Source organism: Branchiostoma floridae, chromosome 18, assembly GCF_000003815.2.
Source record: "Branchiostoma floridae strain S238N-H82 chromosome 18, Bfl_VNyyK, whole genome shotgun sequence".
In the NCBI taxonomy this organism is placed as follows: domain Eukaryota; kingdom Metazoa; phylum Chordata; class Leptocardii; order Amphioxiformes; family Branchiostomatidae; genus Branchiostoma; species Branchiostoma floridae.
This window is the reverse complement of record NC_049996.1, coordinates 3,626,479-3,653,854: the sequence shown is the minus strand read 5'-3', so window position 1 is coordinate 3,653,854 and position 27,376 is coordinate 3,626,479. Positions and strand designations below refer to the sequence as shown.

General features: G+C 39.6%; 2 protein-coding genes across 3 annotated transcripts in view; one reads left to right on the top strand and one right to left on the bottom strand.

Moving 5' to 3' along the window:
• Window positions 1–19,068, top strand: part of LOC118406097 (vacuolar protein sorting-associated protein 8 homolog) — a 44,563-nt gene extending 25,495 nt beyond the window's left edge. Inside the window, exons 23-29 of one of the 2 annotated variants that reach the window (XM_035805960.1) lie at window positions 447–590; window positions 1,217–1,375; window positions 11,414–11,600; window positions 12,109–12,272; window positions 16,137–16,303; window positions 17,015–17,183; window positions 17,983–19,068. In XM_035805960.1, coding sequence (XP_035661853.1) covers window positions 447–590; window positions 1,217–1,375; window positions 11,414–11,600; window positions 12,109–12,272; window positions 16,137–16,303; window positions 17,015–17,183; window positions 17,983–18,252 — 1,260 coding nt within the window. In that variant the 3' untranslated portion in view covers window positions 18,253–19,068. The remainder of the gene's footprint in view (window positions 1–446; window positions 591–1,216; window positions 1,376–11,413; window positions 11,601–12,108; window positions 12,273–16,136; window positions 16,304–17,014; window positions 17,184–17,982) is intronic. The other variant, XM_035805961.1, reaches the window with a different exon arrangement.
• A 1,157-nt stretch (window positions 19,069–20,225) lies between these two features.
• Window positions 20,226–23,865, bottom strand: LOC118405998 (hydroxysteroid 11-beta-dehydrogenase 1-like protein B). The gene is made up of 4 exons (XM_035805853.1): window positions 23,698–23,865; window positions 22,453–22,564; window positions 21,696–21,914; window positions 20,226–20,401 (listed from the first exon to the last, which is right to left on the bottom strand). The coding sequence occupies exons 1-4, from the start codon at window positions 23,863–23,865 to the stop codon at window positions 20,226–20,228; spliced, it is 675 nt and encodes a 224-aa protein (XP_035661746.1).
• Between the last annotated feature and the right edge of the window lie 3,511 nt (window positions 23,866–27,376).

Below are 27,376 nucleotides of genomic sequence, written 5' to 3'. Positions count from 1 at the left end.
GTTGCAACCGATCTTCGTATCTGATCGCACCGAAACAAGCTCTCTCCGTCTCTCTTTATCTGAATTCTCTCATCTTTCTATCCTCCTCCCGCTGTCTCTCTATCTCTCTCTCTGTCTCTTTCTTTCTCATCTCTCTTTCTCTCTCTGTCTCTACCCCCCCCCCTCTGTCTCTCTCCCTCCCTCACTATCGCTCTCTCTCTGTCAGTCCCATACTAGCTAGGTAGCCCTTACTTACAGACATAAGGTACAGAGTATTTTATAGTATAGTATATTGTTACATCATCATCATGTACCTGCTGTGTGTGTCTTTTTTTTTACATTTCCATGAATTTTAGCTCAACAAGACTTTTGTTTACTTCCTGACCCTCTCAAATAAACATGATCAAATGTCTGGAACTCAAAGAAGTTAAATGCTAAATTTGTTTGACAATGTCCATTTTGTACAGGAGCAAGTGATGATGAAGGACCCAGTATCCACAGAGCCGTCTGTGACAGAGAAGTACATTGACCTGATGTGTAGATACAACCCACAGGGTGTCATGGCATTCCTGAAGAACAACGACACCTACCGACTGGAGGAAACACTGCAGGTGTGTACTCTTAGATACATGTAAATGTAATTTTTCTTACCCACCCAAGAAACGTTATGTTTTTGCCAGAATAAGATGAGATGTGTTAGGTGAATCTTTTAGGATAATTGGTATGTGAGTAGGAGTTGGGAAAATGAAGCACAAGTTTGATAATGGGCCCCTAGCTGTTTTCTATTAGGCCACAGCAGAACTTCCAGTTTTGATATCTCGTGTTCTGGATATGCTATGGTCATGATGTTTTAGTCTCTTGGGGCAGGGAATATTAAGTAGTGTAGCCTTGGGCTTCCCAGCAGGTTTTTGTTATGCTGTGCTTACATGTACATGATTGCAGTGCACTGCATAGTAGTAGTACATGTAAATGTATGTACTTTACAACTATATTACTAATAACTGAAACCCTAAATTCCCAAATGCCAAGAGCTAACTGGAGAAAGCAGTTTCTATATGTACCATTTTTAAGTCATTGCTAAATGCCGAGTGTTATCTAGGGAAAGCAGCCTCTACCATTTCTTGCCAACCATTGAGTCTCCAGCTACCTCTGCATTCTAAAGGTACATGTAGGCCAATGTTGATGAGTCGATAATGTTGATAGCGTGAGAATAACAGGACTTATTGTCTACTTGTAGATCTGCAGAAAGCACAAGTCGCTGGAGGCTACAGCATACCTACTGGAGAAGGCAGGAGACGTCCAGGGGGCATTCAACATCATGTTAGAGACACTGGTCAGCAAGGTCAAGGTGCTGAACCAAGTCATGCTGTCTGACAGCGCAAACACTCCTACACAGGTGGGAAAATATTATTACCTTCGCCAAGAAAGTTATATTTATGTTACCTTCACAGAAGGGAACATATTGTTTTTGCTTTGTTTCTTCTTCTTTTCCGCACAAATAAGGTCAACGACCTGGACCAGACGGCTGTCACCATGGTAACCGGTAAAGTAGCAGGCACCATGTGGTGTTCGGTTACATAATGTAGCAAATGTCAGATCTAGAGGGGCTCGGGTCACTACATTTAGAAAATGTGTTCAAATAAGAATGAAAAAAACAGTTGCCAGTGTTAGACTACAACATCTGAATGTATCATTCTGTATTTGCTTGCAAATATTACCTTTCTAGTTTGGGTAGCATTTGTATGTTTATCGGTGTGTAAGAAGACCAGCATAACTCTAGAATGCCTACTAGATGATATTTGGTATGTCACTAAGGTCTTGATGAGACCTAGAAACAATTAGATTTTTGGCCTCCTAGTGGCCTGTTACAGTACTGCAGTTGAACTCTGGGGCGGAGTGTAAGTGGCGTAGGTTTGGGCCCCCTAGTTTTGGTTTACTCATAATGCTTTGTGCATGTTTCATCTACAGTCAAACCTATACTAGCAGCCACTAATGCATTATAGTGGACACCTGGCCATTGCGGTCACTTTTTGTTGGTCCCTTTGGATTTTTCCCATTGACCTAAGCATTCAGAAATAATCTATAGCAGCCACCTCTCAAATGCAGCCATGGCCACGCAATTTCCAGTCTTGTATATAGATACAGAAACACTGCCGATTGCAACCATATAGTGACCTAAATTGAGATGGATTGTGGGTGGCCCTTGTACATTGTATACAGCGTGTTTTTGCACAGTTCACAAACACTGAAAATAAAGAATAATGGTGCAAATATGCTGAAAAGTGGTTGTGATAAAGGTTTTTATTTACAATTTTGGGGTCAAAATGTTGCAAAAGTGTACCTTTAAAGTTCCGTTTTGTTTGCCTATGTGCATTTGCAAATCAGCATCAAGATTGTTGCTTAAGTTTGTATACATTGTATGTTTTAGTATAAACAGTCAAATATAATGTACACATACTTGTGATTGCCAGAGTGACGTAGATCAGGGTTTTACAAGTCCACTAGCCCTATTGTCCAGGGCAAGTGAATGTCCTTCCCCACTTGTCCGATAGGATTTTTTCATGAGATTTTGATATACTTGTTGCTTATGACAGTTACTGTATCAAGCATTGGTCAGCACAGAAAAATAGAGCCAATGATAAAAGTATTCCATTGCTGCACGTGAAAAAAAGTAGTGAAAAATGTTGATTAAATTTTTGGGCAAGCAGAAAGCTGGTTTGGGCAAGTCAATTTTGCATGTACTTGCCCGATAGGACAAGTGAATTTTAGAAAACTTGTTAAACCCTGTAGATATTGGAGGACATCGTCATGGACTAGTGTTGTGTGAATCAATGAAACAGATTTTGACTCACAGTAGCTTGTGGATTTTTTCGCCAACATTTTATTCACCAGAATAAGATGATAGTTATACCTTAGAATATAAAAGCGTGTGGAGTTAAGAGAAAGACTGGAGATACTTTTTAAGTAAACTAAAGCAGAAACATAACCAGGGTTCGAAATACACTTACTTAACTTGCAATTTGCACATAATTTTTGAGATTTGCATGTAAAATTATTCTGAACTTGCAATCTTGCATGTTGCAAATACCTGGCCTATTGGAAAAATACTGAGGAATTAGACCCCCTACTCTTAGACAAAAAGACAAATGGACGTGTGTCTTTATCCTTTCTTGTTTTTGCCAGTAACTTTCTCCGGTAACTTTACTAGATGTAATCAAAATTCACCGATTCAAGCTATCGATACTCGTCGCCATCGCCGCCTAGTTGTATTTTGCATGTAAATTTTTCAAATTGCACGTAAAATTTTTGCCAACTTGCAATTTTGCATGTAGCAAAAAAAAAGTATTTCGATCCCTGATTACTGTCTTGTGGTATGACTGGAGGTTCTTTCTATGAGTGCACATTTCAACCTTAAGAATATCACTGGCATATAGTAAGGTAGGAGGTACTTTCTAAGTACACACTTCAACTGAAAGTAGAAACATTACTGGCTACTTGTAAGATTAAAGGTACTTTCTAAGTACACAATCATTTAAACCTTAAGTAGAAATATTACTGGCTTGTGATATTACTGGAGATGTTTTCTATGTACACATTTAAAACTAAAGTAGAAACATTACTGGCTTGTGGTAATTTTTTACCATGAGTTGCTTTTTTACATGCACATTTAAAGCGAAAGTAGAAACATTACTGGCTTGTGATTTTACTGGAGGTACTTTCTAAGTACACATTTAAACCTAAAGTAGAAATATTACTGGCTAATGTGGTATGACTGGAGGTACTTTCTAAGTACACATTTAAACCTAAAGTAGAAATATTACTGGCTAATGTAGTATGACTGGAGGTACTTTCTAAGTAGTACATTTAAACCTAAAGTAGAAATATTACTGGCTAATGTGGTATGACTGGAGGTACTTTCTTAGTACACAATCATTTAAACTGAAAGTAGAATATTACTGGCTAATGTGGTATGACTGGAGGTACTTTCTTAGTACACAATCATTTAAACTGAAAGTAGAATATTACTGGCTAATGTGGTATGACTGGAGGTACTTTCTAAGTACACAATCATTTAAACTGAATTTAAAAGTAGAATATTACTGGCTAATGCGACCATGATGAATGGAGGCACTTCTATATATTGAAGTACACATTCAAACCTAAAGAAATATTACTGACTGGAAGTAAAACTGGAGGTACTTTCTATTATTTCAACCTTAAAACATTACAGGCAATAGTAAGACTGAAGATACCTTCTAAGACTAGTACACATTTGAAGTTTAATCTGATTAAATGTAGAAATATTACTGGCTTGTGGTGTAACTGGAGGCTCTTTCTATTAGTTCTTTCATTTCAACCTTAAAGTAAAAACATTACTGTCCTGTAGTGAGACTGAAAGTACTTTCTAAGTACACATTTCAAACTTAAAGTAAAAATTATATTACTCACAGACTGGCTACAGCTGGTAACTGTCATTACTGGCTTGTGGTAAGACTGGAGGTACTTTGTACATGTAAGAACACATTTAAACTGAAAGTAGAAATATTACTGGCTTGTGGTAAAACTTGAGGTGCTTTCTAAGTACTCATTAAAAGTGAAAGGAGAAACATTACTGGCTTGTGGTAAGACTGGGGGTGATACAAACACGAGTCTTAGAATTTTCAATGGAATGTGGAGAAATAACCCTTTCTTGTTCCATGTTGGCAATCTTTTCTTGAGAATTTGGCCACATGAAGTAAATTTCGTGGAAGACATCCTTTTGAAACAATTATAGGGTGCAAAAAGAAGAGAGAAAAAATTGATAATTCTACAAGATTGCAAAAACTCTTATTTAAGGCTATCTCCAGAACCTATCCCTAAATGTCTAGGGATGGAAATTTGCTTGTTGGAAAACTTTCTCACTTTTCATATCTGAAAAAAAATATCTGAATTTTATGATCTGAATTGATAAAAATGTATTTTGGCAGGTTTTAGAGTTATAACAAACTTGAGTTGAATATAGCCTCCAAAAAAATGAGATGAAAAAATTTAAAGCTGGAGATACTAGACAGCCATATTCTATTAGTAATCTCACTTTTACTTTAGTTGTAGAACACGTAGACTGTATTTTTCCCCCAGTCGGTCACCACCAAATGTCCTGTCATTGCCATGGCAACAGCCCACGGCTCCTTCGTTTTCGCAACGAGCGTGAGAAATCGTCCGTCCCTGTCGAACATCTTCACGAGTCGGTTTCCGCTGTCCGCCACGAAGATGTTTCCGTCCTCGTCCGTACAGACCCCTCGCGGGAGAAACAACTGGCCGGCCTCGTTTCCTCTCTCTCCAAAGTTGAACAGGAACTGTCCATCCCTATTGATTGAATGAACAGTCTTTTAGCCAGGAATGAGTCATGGTGTCATTTGGACATGCTTTTCTTAATATGACAAGAAATTGGATGCACTAGACACCATAACACTGGGGAGCAGATCCTCTAACAAGCATGAAATTCTGATTGACCAGGTATGCCACTAGGTCATCTGTTAGTAGTCATAGTCTTTTACTGTGACCTCTCTGACAGTAATTTTACCCTGCAGAATACCTAAGAATGCAGCATTTTAACTTAAATTTCTCAAAAACTATGCACCATGGAAGTTGGATGCCCCCCATTTATATCACTTAACGCGACTCACCAAGAAATTTAGACTCCCTATAATAAAATCCTAGCTGAATGAATAAATGATTGAATGAAGTACAGGTCACAAAAAACATTTTGGATAGATACAAATAAGAGATATAAACAAAACTATCATTCTTAGGCCACACCAATTTTATTTGTTGCTTCTTGTATTACTCTGTCCATTTTGTTCATTTTCACACAAAAAAATAAAGTCCTAATAGCAAATTGTTTTTGCTTTCAAAAACTTGTAAATATTACCATTCAGAGCCACATGCACATAATTTCAGTCTAAAAACAATGCCTTTTATTAAGGACAGTGTTAAGAAAGGAGTAAGAATGAGTAAGAAATCAAAAGAAGGGATTCATTGTATAAAAAATGTGCCATTTAACTCCTCCTGACAGGCTGTTTTTTTTTACTATTTAAGCCATATATTTTCACCCAAGACCTAATATGCAAATTTTTTTTTTCAACCTGCCGGTCCATTTCTTTTTTTTTTAAATCTGAGAAGCAACAAATTAAATTGGTATGGCTGAATCCGTATTTCTGGCAGTCTCACCTGTTGAACACGTAGATGCTGTTGTTACCCCAGTCGGACACAATGATGTCGCCCTGTCCGTCTACATGGATGTAACAAGGAACCTTCATTCCCTGTTCCCAGCCCACTGTTCGCAAATGCGTCCCGTCCGACTTAAACACCAGAACTTGGCCGTGTAGGTTGTCCTTGTTCCCGAGGGTTTGCGTGACGAGAACGTGGTTCCTTCGGGTGTCCACGGCAACTGCCGATCTCCGTCGCCACTCCGTGTACTGTAGGTTGAACTTTGTAAGGACCGTTCCCTGTCTGGTGTACTTTATGCCGAAGCCAGCGGAATCTGTGCACCCCACCACCCACAGGTTCCCTTCCCTGTCCATTGCCACATCATGTGGATACATTGTCTCTTCACCTGACAGAAAAAAAAAACAAGAAAATGCTTAAAATCATCATCTACAACATTGCAAAAGCTCCTATCCTTTAAAAAAATTATATGGGAAACACAAAAATTGGGCTCCAAACAAATGAAACCAAAATTTTCTATTCACCAGACAGAAAATAAGAGGATGCTTTAATATAGAACTACAACATTGCAAAAACTCCTTTCTAAGAACAGAAATTTTCTTGTTTCATTCGAAAACAAAATTTTATCTTTTTTATGATCTGAAACTGACAAAAATGTATTTCATCACAAGCTTGAAGGGAAAGATATAGCAACGAAAATTAACAAGAAACTAGAAAGGCAACAACATTTATGCAAAAATGCAAAATGTATTTCTTGTAGTCTTCTGTAAAAAGAGCTACCTTACAACTTCTTGGTTTTGGGGTCATTAACATTATTACAATGTATTGAAATTTCTATACCATTAGGCTCACCATATAGTAATTGTTAAATAAAAAGAAAAGGGGTCACCCGACATCTGCTTTCTTTTGACAGAAGAAGAAGAACACACAGCAAAAACAGTATGTTTACGCTATCAGGAAACACAAAAATTGGGCTCCAAACAAATGAAACCAAAATTGTCTATTCACCTGACACCACAGTTGGGAACTGCGAAAGATATTCCCCCTGTAGGGTGAAGACTTGGATCCTCTGGTTGCCATAGTCCGCCACAAAAATTTCCCCATCGTCAGACACCGTCGCACCAACAGGGTGGTTGAATAGCCCCTCCTCTTGCCCCTTTCCGCCAAACGTCACCTTCTGTAGCGGGAGAACGTTCTGATTTTGCTTGACGGGTCCCGTTTCGCTTGCTACGATATTCCCGCGCTCGGTATACTGGCCTTGAAGAGTAGTAATACTTTCTTGTTCAGGTTGTTGGGCTTGTGCGAGAGGTGTGATAGGGTTTCTATCACAACGGCTTTCTTCAAAACGTACAGGTATGTTGCACTCTGGTACATGTTGAAAGTTGGGTGTGTCGCCAGATAGCGACCGCTCTTTTCGTCCTTCGAACTGTGGCGACTGTTCAAATCTCTCGCACAGACTCGTAACTAGGTAGTTGTCGGGCAAACCCGCCACTCCGTTTCGCGGAAGCTGGACTCTAAGACGGCAGTTTGGGCACTTGAAGATGCCGCGTCTTGCCGCGTGGTCGATTAGGCAGTCGTGGCAAAAGGTGTGCTGACAGGGCAAAACCTTGGGTCTGTCAAAGAGGTCCAAGCAGATACTACAGGACAGGTCTTCTTTGAATTGTTCTTCGAGGCTTAATGGTGCTGCAGTAGCCATGTTTTCGTTGTTTCTTTACTTTGTTGTAACGTTAGTTGTATTTGTCTGAGTCCTGCTAGACAATGCCTCTGCTTGCCCCCCTGTAAATACATTGTACAACAAGGATTGGTTAGCCTACAATTGTATTACGTAAGGACATAACGTTACAGTTATTGTCAGTAGTAGTGTTCACACATACACATTATGTGTAGCAGGGCTAATATTTTTTTTATGTCCAATAGATCATTATTTGGGAGCATGTTCTTAATTTTCGTTGTTGAATCTCTTTGAAAGATTATGAAAATTTTCATTGGTTTTGTACACCTGCTACCACCATGAACATTTAGTTCCACAAACAAGTTAAATTTTCTCATAACGCAAAAGTTTGGTATCGAGAAGACATTTAAGTGAATAATACAGTAAACTATGCAATCTTCCAGTGCCCCCCTCCCCCACACTATCATTTTTTTCCACACACAAAAAACAACAAATTGATGTCCATACAAAGCAAAATATTAGATTACCAGCTCCTTCCCTGTCTTGTGCACCCACAGTTGGCTTGTTTTAGTGTGCTTAATATTCAGAAAGCCATCAATGAACTTCTAAAGAAACTCTAGTTCTCTGCCGAGGAAAACTAAACAACGGCCATCTTGGATTTGTTGAGGAAGTCATCTGATCACATGATAGTTGACAAAGGAAGCTGCAGTTTGAACAAAAACCACTAGAGGGCAGCCTTATTCATCTTTACACCTTGATAAGAATCTTCAAAGTTTTAGGAGTCAGATTTGGTCTGTAATGATATTTGGTATGCGGGTACGTGTTTGCATGAACACAGCCAAGGTCAAGTTTAGCCCCCAAGCAGCTTTTCTTGGTACTTGAATGAAAACTTAGTTGTTTATACCTTTAGGCTGACTTTTGCTCAGACTTTGACAAGCCTTTGGTTTCTAAATAATTGTATACCTCCCAACCTATAAGAGTGTACTAGTGACCTTCAAATTGTCCATTACTGCAGTAACTAGTAACATGTAGCGTTAAGTCCATGACTGCTGAAAACAAGTCTAGCTTCGACCTGAGTGTATACTCCTGGTAAAACAAATAAAGTGAAAGCGAAACTGACCATGGGATTATTCAAAGGACGACCAAGCATTTTATGCAAGAAAGCAAGCCCTAATGTAACGTTACATTTGACAATGAACCTTGCCTGTCTTTTGACTTTTCTTCTTTCATTGTTGTGGGGTCCACTATTTTTGTTAAATATTATAAAGATTTAACTTTATTGGGTCAGTGACAAGATATAAGACTCAGTGTTTCCAGAGAAAATTTAGCCTTCTGACTGGAGTGTGCCTAACTGATTACTCCACAAAAGAAGGAAAATGCCAAATTTGGCTACCTCATGACAATTTTTACTAGTACATAAATTACACAGCTTTCCCTACAAATGATATGAAATCAAAATACATGTAGCTCAATTTTTGAGTTACCTCTCAGAAAAGGGACTTCCTTGAATGTAGCTCAACTGGCGGCAGCCTCACACAGATCAGCTCTTAGCTCCTAGCTTAACTTTTATAGTAACTGGTAACGTTAACTGTTCAAATTCTAGGAAGGGTGTCTCTGTCGTAATTGGGGCTGCACCCATCTTTCTGAATAGACATAAAATGGAGGCCTGTCCGAGGAAGTGACTCAATCATGGACGATAAAGGGGGAGGGCTAGCAACTACTGTAAAAATATACTACTGAAACAGCAAGGAAACGAAATACCCAATTTACACTCTATATATTATGTTGAACAATTGTAGGGCAATTATTGTGGGCCCCTATACAGTCATTCTATTTCTGAACAGAAACAGTTCAAAACTAACCTGCTCTCAACAGACACCTAAGTCAGTGGCACCCTAGAATAGTCTTCTTGGTGCTCTCTATTCCACGTGGCCCTCCAAAATACCCATTTTGGTGTTTTTACCTGGCCCCAGGTGTTTGAGGGACCAGTAACCACCTGCCCATGGCCTCTTTGTGTCTTGTGTTTAAACTGGTTAGGTCACGTCGGCAAAGACGCTTACCGTAGCTCTTGAAGTTCTCACGGCAGTTTTATGTTTGTGTTTTTGCTGTAAACTTCTTTGTTGTGAACTTAAAGCCACAAGTGTTTGCAGTATGTGACTGTTGCACTATTACAAATTTTAAACCACTGCAACCACCTTATTTTCTGCAATTTTTTTTTTACCACCATAATTGAATAAACACAAATGTTAAGGCATTTACAGTATTTCACTGGTAACCTCTAGTAACAGGTACGCATGAGTGCACGACATTGTACAAACATTGCATCATGCCAGGTGTGTGGAAAATGTATACAATACCCGTAGCACAATGTTATACGGTACATATGGGTCAAAAGTACATGTACCAATTGGCCCATTAACCTAGATTTTTTGTGACATTCTACAAATTATAGATATGAATTGTACAAAACTTGATATTCTGAAATAATGTTGCACTGTAATTTTCAACACAAAAATTGTACTTACCCAACTTTTCAACTGTCCAACTGCAGTCAGCTTGTGTGAAAAAATTGTCACATTATGCAACACGTGAAGGCGTGACTCTTTCGAACTCAGATGAACTTTGAAGATAAACTTATACTTAATGTAAAGTCACAAAGTCACACGTGCACATGCAGTTCAAATTAAAGTGCAGGTATAGTTAGATACAGGTATTTTGTATATTGACAATTACCAGTGCAACCTAACTTAAAGATTAGTTCACCTTTATCTGGGGGTAACCTTAGTATATCCATTGTTTTTAAAAGCATCAAGTTGATGGATGGTTGTTTCAAAATGATATATATTAATGTAATCATGTCTTGAAGGTAATCAATATATTGAAAATATTGCAATTTGAAACCGCTTTCAACTTGTTGATATAACAATTGTAGCTTGTTTTTCAAGTCAACAGATATATGGTACCCCGTAGATAAAGGTGATGTAGCCTAAACCAGATGTGGTGTTTCAACTTGGCACACAATTGAACTTGGAGCCATGGTGAAACGGAAATGAACTTGACATTTGAGCTGAAATGTGGACAATGTCTTGATTCTTCTGTAGTTGCATCATTGAAATACATCCATGGAACTGTGGCATGTAACTGATATTCATGTCATAGCTGGGCTGTTAAAACGTTTGATACCAGTGTTGCAGACCAGTTGATAACATTGCAAATTGGGTTATAAGTAACAGTGTTGAATGTACATGTAACAGAGGAGGTCATTGACCTATGCCAGGGTTCAATGACCTGCCTCTGGGATATAGCACAAACATTGTTTATTGGTCTATAAACATATCTCAGAATATTCAGAATTTGGTTGCAGCTTGCTTCTTTCGCGTTGTGACAATTGAAAATGGCACAAATATTTTGGAAATAATTGTTACAAACGTCAATCTGACTGAAGATTTTAAAATTCAGAATATTTGACCTCAATATGATGCCTCATGTGTGGCCAAAGAACTGCTAAGGTTTTGAGCCACTCACACATAAAGTTCACTTTGTTTCGCTCAATAGGATTCCCAGACGCAGGTGGCCGTCAGCTCCGTACAGACCAACCTACTGGTCATCATTCAAATCCTCCAGAGGAACTCTGGGAAGATGCAGGAGGAGGAGCGGGAGGGCCTGTGGTTTCCGCTGATGGAGGTCATGTTGTCACCACAGAGGAAACACAGGGACAGTCTGTCACAGGAACAGATACAAGGTAAGGTCTCAGGATACATTAAGTTACTATAGTTATTGCTCCAGACACTCTAACAAACACACTCATATTGCTGCCATATTGAGGTTACATGTCAGTTATCACCGAATAGTAGCCACTCCAAAAAAACCCTTGTGATTAGCCCCACCTTCACAATGCAGCCCATGGCTGTGAAGAGAAAGTAGTCAGCCCACCCCAATAACAATAACAATACATACACACACAAACGGACATACGTCTGTACATCATACACATGCACACATACACACACACTCACACACACACATTTTTTACACATACACACACACACACATGCATATACACATACACACACACACACATAGTACATACATGCTCTCTCTCACACACACATGCACACAAATGGAGCCCAAAACTAATAGCTTCATTTTTCGTAGTCTTATGTAATAAGACTATGAAATTATAAAAATTTCCCAGAAAAAAATGCTGAAATACTCATTAATGATATATAATTATTCCTGTACCCTATCAGCCTACAAGGACCTAACACGGCACGTCCTGAATAGCATGATGGGATACATCGCCCTCCCGTCCATCTTACAGAAGATCATGCAGGACCCGGCCTACAACACCGGCAAATTTGGGGAGATCCGAGAGCTACTGCTGGGGATGTTAGATACATACAACTATGAACAGGTTCTGTTTTCAACTTCAAGTTGGTAGAATACATTTCATATGTTGTACAATGAAACACTCACCATAAATTTTTGGTCAGACTTGCTGATCTTCATCAAATGTCTGAAAAAAACTGTGGTGTCACTTTCAGGTGATGATGTCATAAGTGAATCAAAAGCGGCGGGAAGACGGGGAGTGGTAGATTTCGTCTTTCCGCCACTTTTGATCCGATGAGAGTGACCGAAAATTCATGGCGAGTATTTCCGTTTATGTTGGAACAAAGTTGTACAAGTAAGTAAAGGTGTGTGTTTATTGTCTTCATTGAGATCAATATTGACAATGACAATGACAATAATCTTTATTTGCGTATTCTTGCCCAACACACTGCTAAATGCATTGATGAGAAAGGTTTCACAGGGTTGGACAAGTCCACTAGTCCAATTGTCCCGGGCAAGTGCATGTCCTGAACCTACTTGTCTCATCGGGCAAGCAAAATCTTTCCCTCAGTGAGATTTTGATATATTTGTTACTTATCAAAGTCATGGCATCAAGCATAGGTGAACACAGAAATTAAAATAATTTTAAAAAAGAATTCCATTGCTGCAGGGAAGTGAAAAATGTTATTTAAATTTTAGGCTAGGGAAAAGTTAGTTCGGGCAAATAGATTTTTTACATGAAGTGAAATCTTGTTAACTCCTGCACTACTACTTACTCCATCCCATGGTTTTAGTTATGATTTTTTCTTAAATCTCTTTCTAACCTCCTCTTCAATCATCTTTGCAACATCATTATGCTCCATTTCTATAGCAACTTGATGTGGGGTTTTGCCAGTGTCATCTGTGAGAGAACTATCTGCACCTGCTTTGAGAAGTACTTCCACAACTCTTATGTGTCCATTCCATGCTGCTATCCATAGTGGTGTCTTTTGTTCCGAGTCTGTCGTGTTTACGTTAGCGCCTGCTTGTGTCAAGATGGCTACAATCTCTGTTTTACCTCTCTCAGCTGCCACCCATAGCGGAGTTCTTCCTTTGCTATCTGTTTTGTTTAAGTCAGAGCCTGCTTGTGTCAAGATGCTTACAATCTCTGTGTTACCTTTCGAAGCCGCTTTCCAGAGCGGAGTCCTTCCTGTGTTATCTGCTTTGTTGACATCAGCATCTCCTTGTGTCAAGATTCTCACAATGTCTACATATGCAGGCCCACTAGAAACTGCAAGCCACAGTGGGGTCTTACCTGTGGGGTCTGTCATGTTCAAGTCGGCGCCTGCTTGTGCCAAGATTCTCACGACCTCTGCCTTGTATCTCAAGGTTGCTACTCTCAGTGGAGTCATGTCCTTTTTACCTGCCTTGTTTAAGTCAGTGTCTACTGCTGTGTCAACATTTTCACAATCTCTGCATTACCTGTCGTGACTGCCATAAGCAGCGGAGTTCTTCCCTGAAAATCTAATGTGTTCGGATCAGCCCTGTTTTCCAGAAGTAGTTTCACAGTCTTCTTGCAACCTTGCATGCAGGCACATGTGAGGTAGGTCTCACCACGTCCATTAGTAGCATCAACATTTTCTCCCGCATTGACCAAAATCTCAAAGACATGCACATGTTCTTCCCAGGCTCTTGTGCCATTCATGCCTTGTTCACACTGCATGAGTTTTTCAACTGACAGACAGAGTGGGCTAAAGGTTGCTTTCTTTATATGAGTTTCCTCATTGATGAGAAATCTTAGTAACTGTGAATCAGCATTATCTATGGCTATCCAGAGAGGATTGTCGGACTCCATAATGTCATATTCGTCCATCTTATTGGCTTCAGTGTGATGTATAAGAACTTTGCACACTTCGATGTGTCTAATAGAACTGGCATAAAGAAGCAGGGAGGAGCCATGTTTGTCAACAACATCTGTGTCGGCCCCTTCCTCTAGCAGAAGTGCTACAATGTTGGAATGCCCTGCCTTTACGGCGTTCCATAGCGGTGTTTCTCCATCTGAGTTGGCTGTGTTGACCTGCACACCTGCCTGTAGGAGTGTCCTCACATTGTCTTCATCACCCATCCAGGCCGTTATCCGCAACAGTGCATCTCTCAGTTCATCCTCTCTCTCAAGGTTTCTTTCTTCAGGTTTTCCTTGTCGTAACACTTCGTCTTTCTTGAATATGTCCATAGCTTCCTCCACAATCTCTGCAACCTCTTCTTCCAGCTCTTCCATCGACATAACATCCACTTCTAAGGGACAGTCGAGCCCAATTTGTTCAAACTCTAACTGTAAGTCTGTAACCAACTGGCCGCTTTCTTGGAGCTTATTCAATGCAGTGATGCTTTTCTCAGTTTCTGGAAACATTTGTACATAGATTGACGATGACCACATTTTACCAATTTCAAAACCTTTACAATGTTTAGCAATAATGTCCTTACACAAGTCTAACCCTGTGTCATCAATCTGGAAAATGACCTCCAAAAGGTCTTCCTTTACAGATGATTCGATCACAAGATAGTAGCATTCCTTAAGCTTTTCCTTTGCAAGCTGTATGCTTTCGATGGCATTTAGTGCAAATTTTACATCACTTTCAATGCCTTTAGAGTCAGTCTTTTGTTTACGACGTTTCCTTCTTGTTACACCTTTTGTTTTTTTACCAGTCTTGCTCTTGACGTTTTTATTGACTCTAAGTGAAGCCTGTGATGTACATGTACCTGGTAACGCTTTCTTCTTTTTTACGGAGTCTCCTTTTGGCTGCGAACTAGACACCACGGCTGTAGCAGTATCTGATGATTCGGGGGTCTTGACAACTTCACTCTTTTCAGTCACATCTTCTTTGTGCTTTGAAGGAAAGGTATCCTCTAAATATGGGTATAACTTGTCTCTCACTGTATCGACAAGATCTTTTCTACCAGCACGCTTCAAAGCATCCAGTAATTTCTCACTTGTTGCCGCCTTCCCTTGTTGTTGTCTCCATTTTTCCAGCACAGTACGGACTTTCCACGTCAGATTTCCCTCACTCTTGTTCAGAATATCCTCTACTTCGTTGTACTTAATACCTAATTTCAAGGCAAGCTGTATCCACTCTTTACCCAGATGTGACTGTATCATGTCAAAGGCTGTGTCCAACTCTGTTTCTGTTTGACCTCCTACTGCCATCTTGCTGTGGTCGGGTAGCAAAATGTTCCCACTTCTTTTCTGTCAAGTAGAATTTGTTCGTCCAGAAGTTACCACCCTTAGTTTAAATATTGACGTTTAGTTTTATTACTCCCTCAAAGCACCTGAATTACAACAGACCCCCCGTACCATGCAGAACAGGTCATTTACATACCAGCCAAGATTAAATGCGTTTTTGTACAAGTGTGTTAGGAAATTCATTGTCTTGAGATTGTAAGAGTTAAATGTAATACTATGAAATCGTTTTAATCTCTAGATGTTTTTCATCATGCCATAAAATTGGAATGTTTGACTAACTCAGAATGAGGCTCTCCCCTGGACTATTACACTTCCATGTGGGGGGTTTCTAATACTTGATTATGCATTGTCTTGGTTGTTTCTTAGTGGGTTCATAACATACAGGCCGGACTAAGCCCTCCAGATTTTACTGATCCTAATGCAAGTAGACAAACCATCGATCATAAAACATATCTGTTCTTTTATCTCCACTATAACAGAAAAGCGAGGAGAAGTTAAATTTATCCAGCAATAGTCTCATTTTGTATCTGTGAACTGTATCTTTTCAACATGTCTTGTTGTGACCTGTACTTAGCCCGGTGTGACAAAAATGTGCAATAAAGGTCTTCATTCATTCATTACTGTTCATTATTAAGGCCTAGCTATCTTCTTTTCAATTCATTCATCTTGTACTACTGCAATAAAGGTGATTAAAAAAATGCTTGAACAGTTTTCCCCCATGTTTTCCAGACGTTACTGAAGACTACCAACAGCCTGTTGTCCCATGACCTGCACTGGTCCCTCTGTAACCTGAAGGCTGCTGTAAACAAAGGTCTGGTGCCCAGACAGGAGGACTGTGGTGTGTGTGGGCAACACTTCTCCATTACAGAGGAACAGGACTCAGTTATAGTCTTTAGGTAAGCCCTTGCAAAGCTCAATTCAATAGTCGAGAAACACACTAAGAGAAAGACACCCAGCAGAAGAGAAGATACATGTATCTCCTGTGTGTATCTGTGTAAATGGGACGTAAAATGGGGGTCGAGTGTTACATGTAGAGGAGGAATGCTTTGAGCACGTTAAAGGGGAACAGCTAGCAAACCCTTCCTGTAAAACTATACAATGCCAAAAACGTAACCTTCTTGGCAAAGATAGTAATACAGAAATGTTTGTGGTCATTTTATGTTTTCAGTTTTTGCAGTGGCCCTTTGTAGGGAGCTCAAAACCACCACAAACATTTTTCAATTACACTTACAGTATGACTAAAACTAAAAAGTATGTGGTGCTACTGCGAACTCAAAACCACCACAAATGCTTCATTTTCCAGATCCTCCAAAAAAATTTAACCCATTCAAACATAAGTGCATTTGTGTTTACTTTATGCTTCTGTTTCAACTTAAATATAAGATCTAGTCTGTGTAACACAGACTCTGCTGTTCTGGGCTTTAACTGGCCCCTCCTTGCAATGTGGGACGAGCTGCTATAAGTGAGATTTAATCAAGCTAATATATGATGTTAAGCCAGTATAGCTGGCAAAAAAAATGTATATACCCAGATATTTATTCTTACCAGTGGCATATATAACCCAGCCCGTTACACCTGTAACTTGGAAATTCTGTCTTTCCCCCCAGTTGTGGCCATGCATACCACACGTCGTGCCTTCAGTCTGTTGGTTGTTGTCACATGATCGAGGGGACGCCCCATTGGTCCTGCTCGCTGTGTAACGTGGCTCGTCGGGAAGCGAAGACAGGACGAGGCAGAACGCTTTCGTGGTCAAGCGCAACTGCGGCCAGCAAACAGGTTTGGACTAATTTTATTTGTTGCTTCTCGGATTTGCCAATTTTCTCATTTTCAAAAAAAGAAAGAATTCAAATTATGTCACACAAAAAAATAATACATTAAGTTTTGCTATCACAAACCTGTAAATATTACCATTCAGATCCACATGCAGATAATTTCAGTCTGAAAACAAGGCCTATCATTCAGAACATTAGTACATGTAACAAATCAAAGGGAGGGATTCATTGTATAAAATGTGTAATTAAACTCCTCAGGCTATTTTTTTGTGTGTGTTAGGTAAGCCTCACATCTTCACCCCAGACCTTTTGAAAAAATTTATTTTTATTTTTTTTTTTACCTGTCCAATTTTTTCTGAAAAAATCTAAGAATCAACAAAGTTGGGGAGGTAAAAGGTGGTGAAGGAGAGGGATGGGCTCCACCTTACATACCTAGACAGTAGATAACAACCCACTGTCCCTGCGGCCTCAAATAAGGCTAAGAGGCTTGAGTAGTATCATACCGCAGTACCTTGCAAAAAAATATGGCGCGGTTTTATAGAATGGTCAATCACTCAACCAAAAAAAGTATTTTACAGGTCAGGGCCTTTAAAGTGACGCAGTATTTCAACAACATCACCATTGTAATTTCCTTAAAGTTTGCTGTTAGTGCATAAAAACAAATGAATTGAAAGTGAAAGTCTAGACTAAGATTTTTCTTTCATCTTATACCATTTTGCACCATCCTGTCATTTGCAAACTTGGTAGTTTTCCATGTAGTAATTGTACTTTCTTGCTGCAACAATTTTTTTCTGCCATTTCAGGTTGAGCCCCTCCCATCAGGAGCTGTCAGTCAGCCTCGTTCCCATGGCGACGCCCTCCTCTCCCCCCAACAGGAGCTCTCCTACTCCCAGCTACAGAAGTCCTTCAAAGGTCCCTCTCGATTGGCCATCCTGGCGGAACTGAAGAGGGCGGCAAAGTACGAAGACTCCGGCAAGCCACAAGACCAAAAGAAGATCTTCAGTAGTAGTTCAAGCATCTTACAGAATGAAAACTTTCAACTTAAAGTTGCCGCCCCTCCTGTTATAGAATAGAACCTTTGCTAATAATGTGTATAATACCTCCCAATACTATTAGACGGTCATCCTTGGAAATCTCAAAAAAGGTGGCCAATACCAAGACTCCGGCAAGTCAAAGAACAGAAAAAGATCTTTATTAATTAGTTCTAGCATAGACAAAAAACTTATGCAACTTAATGTTGTCTCTCCGCCAGTTATATAATAGAACCTTCCCTTTTGTTTATGATAAGTGCTGATAGGCCATCCTTAACAATCTCAAAAGGGTGGCCAATTCCAAAGACTTTGGCAAGCTACAAGACCAAAAGAAGATCTTCAGTAAAAGCTCCAGCTTCTTACAGAACATAAATTTTCAACTTACAGTTGCTGTTTCGTCAGTTATAGAATAGAGCCTTCACTTTTGTGTGTACAATAATTCTCAATAGGCCATCCTTACGGAGCTCAAAAAAGTATCTAATTACAAAGACTTTGGCAAGCTGCAAAGCCTGATCTTTAGTAGCTCCAGCTTCATACAGAACAAAAATTTTCAACTTAAAGTTGCAGCCCGTTTTTGATTTTGCCCTAAATGTCTATTCATTATAGAGGTAACATTCTCAGTATCCAGATTTGAGACCGAATAATTTAATTTATGATTGAATGCTGTAAGATAAAGTCATTTCAGTATCAAAATTGATGTAAAGTAACTATGTAATACGTGCAAATACTGTTTGATCTAGAAGTACAATATGAAATTTCATTGTATTACTAACATGCAATAATGTGTACCTGCATATATTGTAGGAAAGATTTGGCTCAGATTATACTTAGGGTCCGCAAAGGATGTCATCCATATAATCAAATCAACATAGCAGGTTTCACCAAAAAGTTATCCTTCTCTGTCTCTTTCTTCTGTCCTAATCATTTATTTTAGGACCAATGTTCACGCTAGCAGCTACATGTATGTAGTCTATTAGCTGTGGCATCAGCGCCCGAAGTTTGGACACAGGCCACGTGTAAAAAGGATAGTAGATCTCCCGCGCTCTCGTCGCCCCTCCCCGTATAACGGCCATAGCGGTATCCTCTATGGGAGCGGCTCCTTTTAGCCACTTTTCTCCACCAGGCACAGACTGCAGGAACCAGAAATGGAAGAAATATAATAACGTTAGAGAGTTTCTTGCGAATTTCTTAATGCCATAGTGCTATCCATCACGTGTTAACTAGAAAGGCCGACATTTGCTTGGGAGCAAATACAGCATATTTCAATCCATCTTATCCCTATGCAAAAATGTACTGTTCCATATCAACCTTTTGCAGGAATTGACCTGTCCCACAACATCATCCCACTCCAAACTGGATTTTTTTTGCCCCAAGAACACACAAGAATGGACTCTTCCAGAACACCCCTATGAAAAACGGACTGGTCTATGTGACCCATTTTCTGTTTCTTGTGCTAAAGCTACCCCTATACCAAATTCCAGATCAGTTGGCTTTTGAAAAAATGAAAAGTTAAATCCATTTGAAGATTTGGCAGCAGAAGAAGAAATATGACAAAGGACAATATACATGTATTTCAATCCATGTATGTATATGTGCTGCTAGTAGAAGTAAAATCGCAATGACTCTTCCTGATCTCATTAACTACCCATACACGTGCACCACGGCTTGTGGCGTGACGGGTAGAGTTTTGGGCTCGGAACCTTAGAGGTCCCAGGTTCTATACCCGCCGTTCCCTCGACGTTGTGCTCTTGGGAAAGGCACTTTACACGACATTTCCTCACTTTATCCATTGTGTAAAAAAGGGCACCTGACTTCGGTTGGGGAGTAAAATACTACGTTTACCTTCTGTCTATACTTAGCACGTGGCACTGTTAAAATGGTACGTATTAACTTGAGTATAGTGCCACATTGTCCTCTTTCCGAAAGCCAATATAAAAAGTGTTCCACGTGTTTTTGTTTTTCTTCCTGCGCACAAATCAAATGCAATAAAAAATCGTCAATCTACAATTTTTTTTTCATCCTACCTGAAATGTTTCCGCAATTCTCGGTGTCCAGATTAATCCCAGAACGGCGAAGGTGACGGACACTTCGTGTTGAGCTTTCATCAGTTCCACACGGAGGGAGCTGAAGAATCCGTCCAACGCGAAGTTGTTAGTACAGTGGAAGCCGTCGTTTGGCCACGGCACCTTTCCTAGCAGAACAACAGAAAAGAACACATTATCGTCCAGAAAGATAGAACGAAGGAGGGAAGGAAGAAAGAGATGAGAATGAAATGAAGAAAGAAAGACTTTTAGCACAGTGGAAGCCGTCGTTTGGCCACGGCACCTTTCCTAGCAGAACAACAGAAAAGAACACATTATCGTACAGAAAGAAAGAACGAAGGAAGGAAGAAAGAAACAGGAGAAAGGAAGGAAGGAAGAAAGACCTTTTAGTACAGTGGAAGCCGTCATTTGGCCACGGCATCTTCCCAAGCAGAACAACAGAAAAGAACACATTTATTTATCGTTCAGAAAGAAAGAACGAAGGAGAGAAGAAAGAAAGAAAGAAAGAGAGAGAGGAGAAAGAAAGGAAGGAAGAAAGACCTTTATTAGTACAATGGAAGCCGTCGTTTGTCCACGGCATCTTCCCTAGCAGAACAACAGAAAAGAGCACATTATCATACAGAAAGAAAGAAAGAACGAAGGCAGGAAGGAAGAAAGAAAGACGAGAAAGAAAGGAAGGAAGAAAGACCTTTATCAGTACAATGGAAGCCGTCGTTTGGCCACGGCATCTTTCCTAGCAGAACAACAGAAAAGAACACATTATCGTCCCGAAAGAAAGAACGAAGGAGGGAAGAAAGAAAAAGAGGAGATAGAGAAACAAGAAAGACCTGTATTGCACAGTTGTGCTCAAAATGGGCTACATGTGGTCAACTAGTAACAATTATGTAACAAAGGTAACTAACATAAATATACATTATATGACCAAGTAAACGTCCAATCTACTCTATATAGTACATTTGACTTTCTCTCGCTTCTTGGTAATTATATAAATTTAGCTAGCTGTATGGTTGGTTATGTACATTTATATGAAATTGGACAAAGTTGTGCATGTGTGACAAGGGTTGACTGTATGAACAACTTTAAATTTAACAGCAATATATATAGTAAGGTTCTTTATGCACAACAAGGGAGTACTTACTTCCAACATTTCTGTGTCTATCAGACACCATCATCAGGGTTAGAATGGCTGGATACGATTCTCACTGCTACTTATAGCCGATGTAGGTGGCGCTGCAGCAGCGAGAATGCCGTCCCAAACCTGTCTCAGTTTGTATCCCCCCTCGTCTCTGTTCATGACTGGAGCTGACTTCTTGATGATGGTGTCTGACAGAAACCGAATCGTTGGAAGTAAGTACTCCCTGGTTGTGCCTAAAGAACCTTACTGTATGCATAATTGCCAGCCTGATGGAGTTACTCACGGATGTTTAGCAAGTTTAACGCTACCCAAAATAGAAGAGATCACCACGATGTGTCCGCTACTCTCCTTCAACAGCGGCAAGGCCAGGGAGGTCAGCCGGACGTAACTGACCAAGTTCACGTTCAAGTAGTCCACGAAGAAGTCTACATCAGGGTCCTGGTCCCAAGATCTACCCATCAAAATTTTCTTATGCACAGATCCGAGATTGGATCCAACATGGTTCAGCACCAAGTAGTCCAGATGACCTGAAGTAGATCCAAATTATGATTTTCACTTCATAAATGGTAATAAACAGATCATTTCTGGAGGTTCAGCTACTTATCTCATTTAGGCCACGGCAAGTGAAATTTATGGATGACATCATTTCATTAATTGATTTTCGGTGTCTAGCAAATACATATTTACGAAAAATGCTCTTACAATGGAAAAAAAACGTTAACAGAAAGCACCCGTCTCTGTCATTACCTTCGCCAAGAAGGTTATATTTTCGGTTATGGCCTGCTGTTGTGTCTCTATATGTAGGTCAACAGCATATAACTTGAGAAGCTGAGTATGGTTTTTCATAATATTTGGTATTTGAGTAGCGGTTGCGAAAAGGTACTGCAGCAAACTTCAATTTTTGACATCTCATGTTCTGATTTGGATTTGAAATGGTACTTTTACCACCGATTTTAGTAGTGAATTCGTGGCAAAGCTTTCGTAGAATCCGAATGAAGTGTATGAAGCGCTAATGGTCTATATAATCACACGCCTTCAGCTTTTTAGACGTTTTTTTCGCCTTACCAAATTTGTCCTTGGCTGTTTGAATGGTTCTCTCACAGTCCTCCGCCTTCCCCATGTCCCCGGCCACGTAGTGCGCCTCCTGGGCTCCCAGAGACATCGCTTTTGCTACGACCTGAGGGGCAAAAATCAACCTAGAACAAAGCTAAACTTTACGTCGATGTAGGTTAGACATCCAGGTAATAAGATACACCAAAAAAAAGTTACTCAAGCAACTGGATATGGTTTTGGAAACGTTCAGACGTTTCGGATAGAATCCACTATCCTTCGTCAGTGACACCGAAGTGATCTGGAAGAAACAGGTCTTTTATACTCTAACTATGAATGAAGACAATTTCAGATGTCCAATGGGAAACGTTGTTAGACAGTTCAGACAGAAGACAATTTGGATTCCAAAGAAAACAAAGGTAAGGCAAAATCAAGCTGAAGACAATTTGGATTTCAAAAGCTAAACTTTCTTCCAACACAAAACTACGCACGGATCAAATTTTCAACGACCACTGTCGCCTTTATCCAAAGTTATATGTATGTTACGTTGTCTGTAAAACCTTGTTCGAAAAACAAACCTCATGTACCGGTAAACTTTGTTTGTTTGTTTGTTTGAACCTTTATTTATCGTAATGCTGTTATTGTATATTGTAAAGTTTCCAGGGCTAGCCCTTGATAATTAGCCTCCGGCTAGTTGGGTAGCCCTGGCTGTATTTCTCATGATTATACAGCTGAATAAATCAAATCAAATTAATACCTTAGTTATGGAGATAAATAACATAGTATTGATCCTGAAGAAGGCGACAGTGGTCGTTGAAATTTGGATCCGTATGTGCTTTTGTTTTGGAAGAAAGTTTAGCTTTGTACTATGCTCACTACCATCACAGATAAGTTTCCATGATAATAATCAACCTAATAAATAACCTTTTGGGGGGGGGGGGGGGCTCTTCCAACAATAAAGATCCATAAGGCACAGTAAATATGCACACATCAAGGTATCACTGCATCATTGATCTTTTTATGGTCAAATAAACAGGAATACGTATTTATTTATTTTTTGCAATGGTCCATAGTACAAACATAGTACAAACTTATTTTGAAGCTGATCAGTGTATTGTTGAATTTTTTTTTTTTTTGCATTTTTGGAAACGGCAGAAAATTTCACTGGTACTACATGATCTCAGCAGATTTATGTTAAATATATATATAAATATATGATTATATATAGAACTGAAACGATATGAATAGACGCCCCCTCACCTCTTTCAGCCTGTTCTCCCTCCTAGCTGTGATGAGGATCTTTGCCCCCAGTCGAGCGTACTGGTACGCCATCTGTTCCCCGATACCGGTACTGCAGCCCGTGATGGCGACCGTGGCCCCCCGCAGAGACACTGTGGGTAAAGCAAACCCTATATTCGTTACAAACATTCACAATTATGTAGAGATGGCCATTGCAAGTTTTGACTGTATTTATGCTGAAGACCTTCAAGTTTGATGCCCATACCACGCAGAATACTATATAAAAAAAATAAAATTGTTTTTAGTGGCGTCAGTATCAGTGTATGTTAGTATGCAAATAGGTTATTTGAGCCTCTGAATGAAGTATAAAGAGTGTTGTTTTAATACTGTTCCTTACCTGGATTGAAACCATCGTATTTCCAGTAGATCCTAACGGCCAAAGCACCGAACAGCAACAAACTAATCCGCAGCAACGGTCGCAACATTGTTTGGTCCATGCATGTGACGAAGTGAGTTACAAAGGTCGAGGTCTTTTGTGATTTGGTATTAAAGTACAAGGCTTAAAAGGTCAAAAGGTCTATCTTGATGGCCAATTGAGAAATATGATTAACACAAAATACGGCACAAGTAGACTTTTTTTCTTCATGGGAGTCTCCAGAACCAACTGGAGAGAGTATGCCCAGGACAGATCAACCTGGCGTGAACTTTCCATGTCTGTAGCCGCTATGCGTCAGACTATGATTCCTGCGAATGATTGATTGGTTGCTTGCTTGCTTGATTGATTGATTGATAATAATCAATAAATATGCATAACCCTATGAATAGAATATTTCTGATTGTGATATCAGTGGTGTGTTTGCATTGATTTAAATGGCGAACAAACATTAGTCTGAATCGATGTATCGGTGTACCCTAATATTGCATTATATAGATAACGCGGATTTGTTTCATCCTAGTCACATTTGGAAGTTATGTGAAGGTGAACATCGTTGAATATAGATTATGCAAATGAGGACCATATACCTTTTTTCTTAAGATATAACTTTCAACGTCTACAAGGAGACTAGATTCCAGGTTAGTTTGTCCTTTGACCCACCGCCACGTCGTCGGGGGCTTACCGAAGGTTTCGGTGACGTAGGGAAAGTCCCCACGATTCGGAGGACGTTTTGCAACACAACGAAGGCTCAAATTCATGCTAGCCTCAAGTTCTTTCTGAGTCTACAATTAGAAGGAAAGATGATTCCTGAGATAAGTTGACACTACACTAAGTTGGTGAGTCATTATTGGCTATTCAATTCTTTACAACTATTGCTTGAAGTGGGAAGGGGAGAGTGCGGAAATAAAAGGGGACAAAAGTGAAAGTGATATGAATCTTTGAGGAAATAGGGCATACGTAGACCTACATGTACAAGCATTTTATTCTACTAAAAGGAGTGAGGTTCACCCAAAGGACATACAATGAAATGTACTTGGTGTAGAAAACTACATTTCCTAATGTACGTATATCAAGGTAAGGACGCCTACGATGTATCATATCATGGTCTTGGCCATGGGGAGGGTAAGTTACTTGTTTTAGTCTTTGCGGCTTGGTTTGTTTACTAAATATCTTAAGAAATTATGTTGTTAACTTTCATTCTAGACATCTATTCTGTACGTTGTTTAATTGTTGCTTAATTGGGATGATAAATCTTATTCTATACATCTACTACGTTTAATAGATATTTCCAGACATTTTAACATGTACGGTTGTCGGTACAACGAACACCCTTGTTACAACCGGCAGAAAATAACACAAAAAGTTTTGCGCTTGTTTTTGCACAATTCTAGACTACAATTTACAGACCAATAGTGCAAAAAAGAAAAAGCAATTGTTATTCTTATTCAACAATCTTGACCAAACATTCCGATTTTGATAACGTCAGGTATACTCAACAACGTGACGTGGTTACCGCATGGTCTTTTTAGCGAATGCCCACAAACGCCCACTCTAGAGAAGTCCGCGCTGCACGAATCTCATTTTTTTTGCTTGGAATATGTCCACGTTGTGCTCCCATGTATTAATCCTGAGTTTCAAGTCAATCCATTGACCCGAAGTGACATAAATCAAAGTTTTCGATTCTCGATGGTCTTTTTAGCGAACGCCCAGCAAAATGTCTTTTTAGCGAATGCCCACTATATCCACAAAAATATCGGCCGTCGCGCAACGACACCTAAACCTACCGCCACAAACATGTTCAAGATGGTGTCCCATTGATGTGTACGGAGTTTCCGTGCTTTACAAGCATTTTAAGTCCCTGTTTTTGGTCAAAATATACGGCGACGATACTACCATACTTTAACTATAGCAATTCAAAATGGCGGGCACTAGTCATGTGACCTCCTTGCGGGACTGTTCTATAAGTATCGCGGGAGGGACTGTTGTAGCATAGCTTCTCATACAACCATTTTAGAGTGAATTCTGAACAAGATTTTCATTTCATAGTGCTATCATCTGACTGATATTTACAATGTGGTCATTTTTTCTGTGCTATTATTACCCAGGTTTGAGGAACTTAGTGCAAATGTGGATATTGATTCACCTCAGTGCCCAATTAATGTACAAAAGGCCCAGACACATTAGTGTTATAAACCTGAATAGGGGCAGGTAACCAATACTAGAAAAACATAGCTATTTATTATTAACAATACTATTTACATTATAATAATAACTCTTCACCAAACTGGACTTTTCTTATCTTTATTTATCACAGAAACATTGTTACAATGAGGATTTGATTAGATGAGTATCTGAAACAGTGTGTACAAACTTATTTCAAATACAAAAATGTATTTCGTTTCACTTCCTAAATATTTTTAAAGTATTGGAAGAAGTTGCGCATAAACAATATTAATTGCATTATTTATGTGCAGTAAAATGTGACCACATGCTATCAATAGCCTAATAAAATGTTGGAACATGGCACAAGCGGGCTCCCCTTCTGAGTACAGAAAGGAAATGTTTTATAACATTAAGTTATGACGTAGAAAATTTCAATTGTAAAATGTACCTTTATTAACATTTACAAACAAATTGTTTTTTTCTCTTCTTAATAAATTACAACAATACAGGTAAGTAAGGTGTGTTTCCTTTTATAACAGGCCAGGTAAGACACCGTACAGGTAAGTAAGGTGTGTTTCCTTTTATAGCAGACCAGGTAAGACACCGTACAGGTGAGTAAGGTGTGTTTCCTTGACTACAGGCCAGGTAAGACACCATACAGGTAAGTAAGGTGTGTTTCCTTTTATAACAGACTAGGTAAGACACCGTACAGGTGAGTAACGTGTGTTTCCTTTGATTACAGACCAGGTAAGACACCGCACAGATGAGTAAGGCGTCTTTCCTTTGCCTACAGACCAGATAGGGCACTATACGGGGAAGTAAGTGGCTTTACTTTCCTGTCCAACCCGGAACGGGTCTATACGCGAGGGCAAGGCGCTTTTCCCATCTGCCCAATAGCCGGATAGGGCCTTTAAAAGGTGGATAACGAGTTTTCTCCTTTCACTCTATCCACGTCAGACCCAGATTACTGGAAGAAAACAGTCCTCCCTCTTTCCCTTTGACACAGACAGGTAATTTTTCACCGCGAAAAGAAGGACCCTCTCTTTCCCCGGAACCCCAATAGCGCCGTACCCAGGGAAAAAAACCGACCAGATAGGGTAT

Excerpts from the sequence above, each read along its gene's own strand:
- LOC118405998 (XM_035805853.1), bottom strand. The coding sequence starts at position 23,865 with ATGTTTGTAACGAATATAGGGTTTGCTTTACCCACAGTGTCTCTGCGG. Across the intron at positions 22,565-23,697 it reads GGGAGAACAGGCTGAAAGAG|GTCGTAGCAAAAGCGATGTC; the intron begins GTGAGGGGGCGT and ends TTTGCCCCTCAG. Across the intron at positions 21,915-22,452 it reads AACAGCCAAGGACAAATTTG|GTCATCTGGACTACTTGGTG; the intron begins GTAAGGCGAAAA and ends GATCTACTTCAG.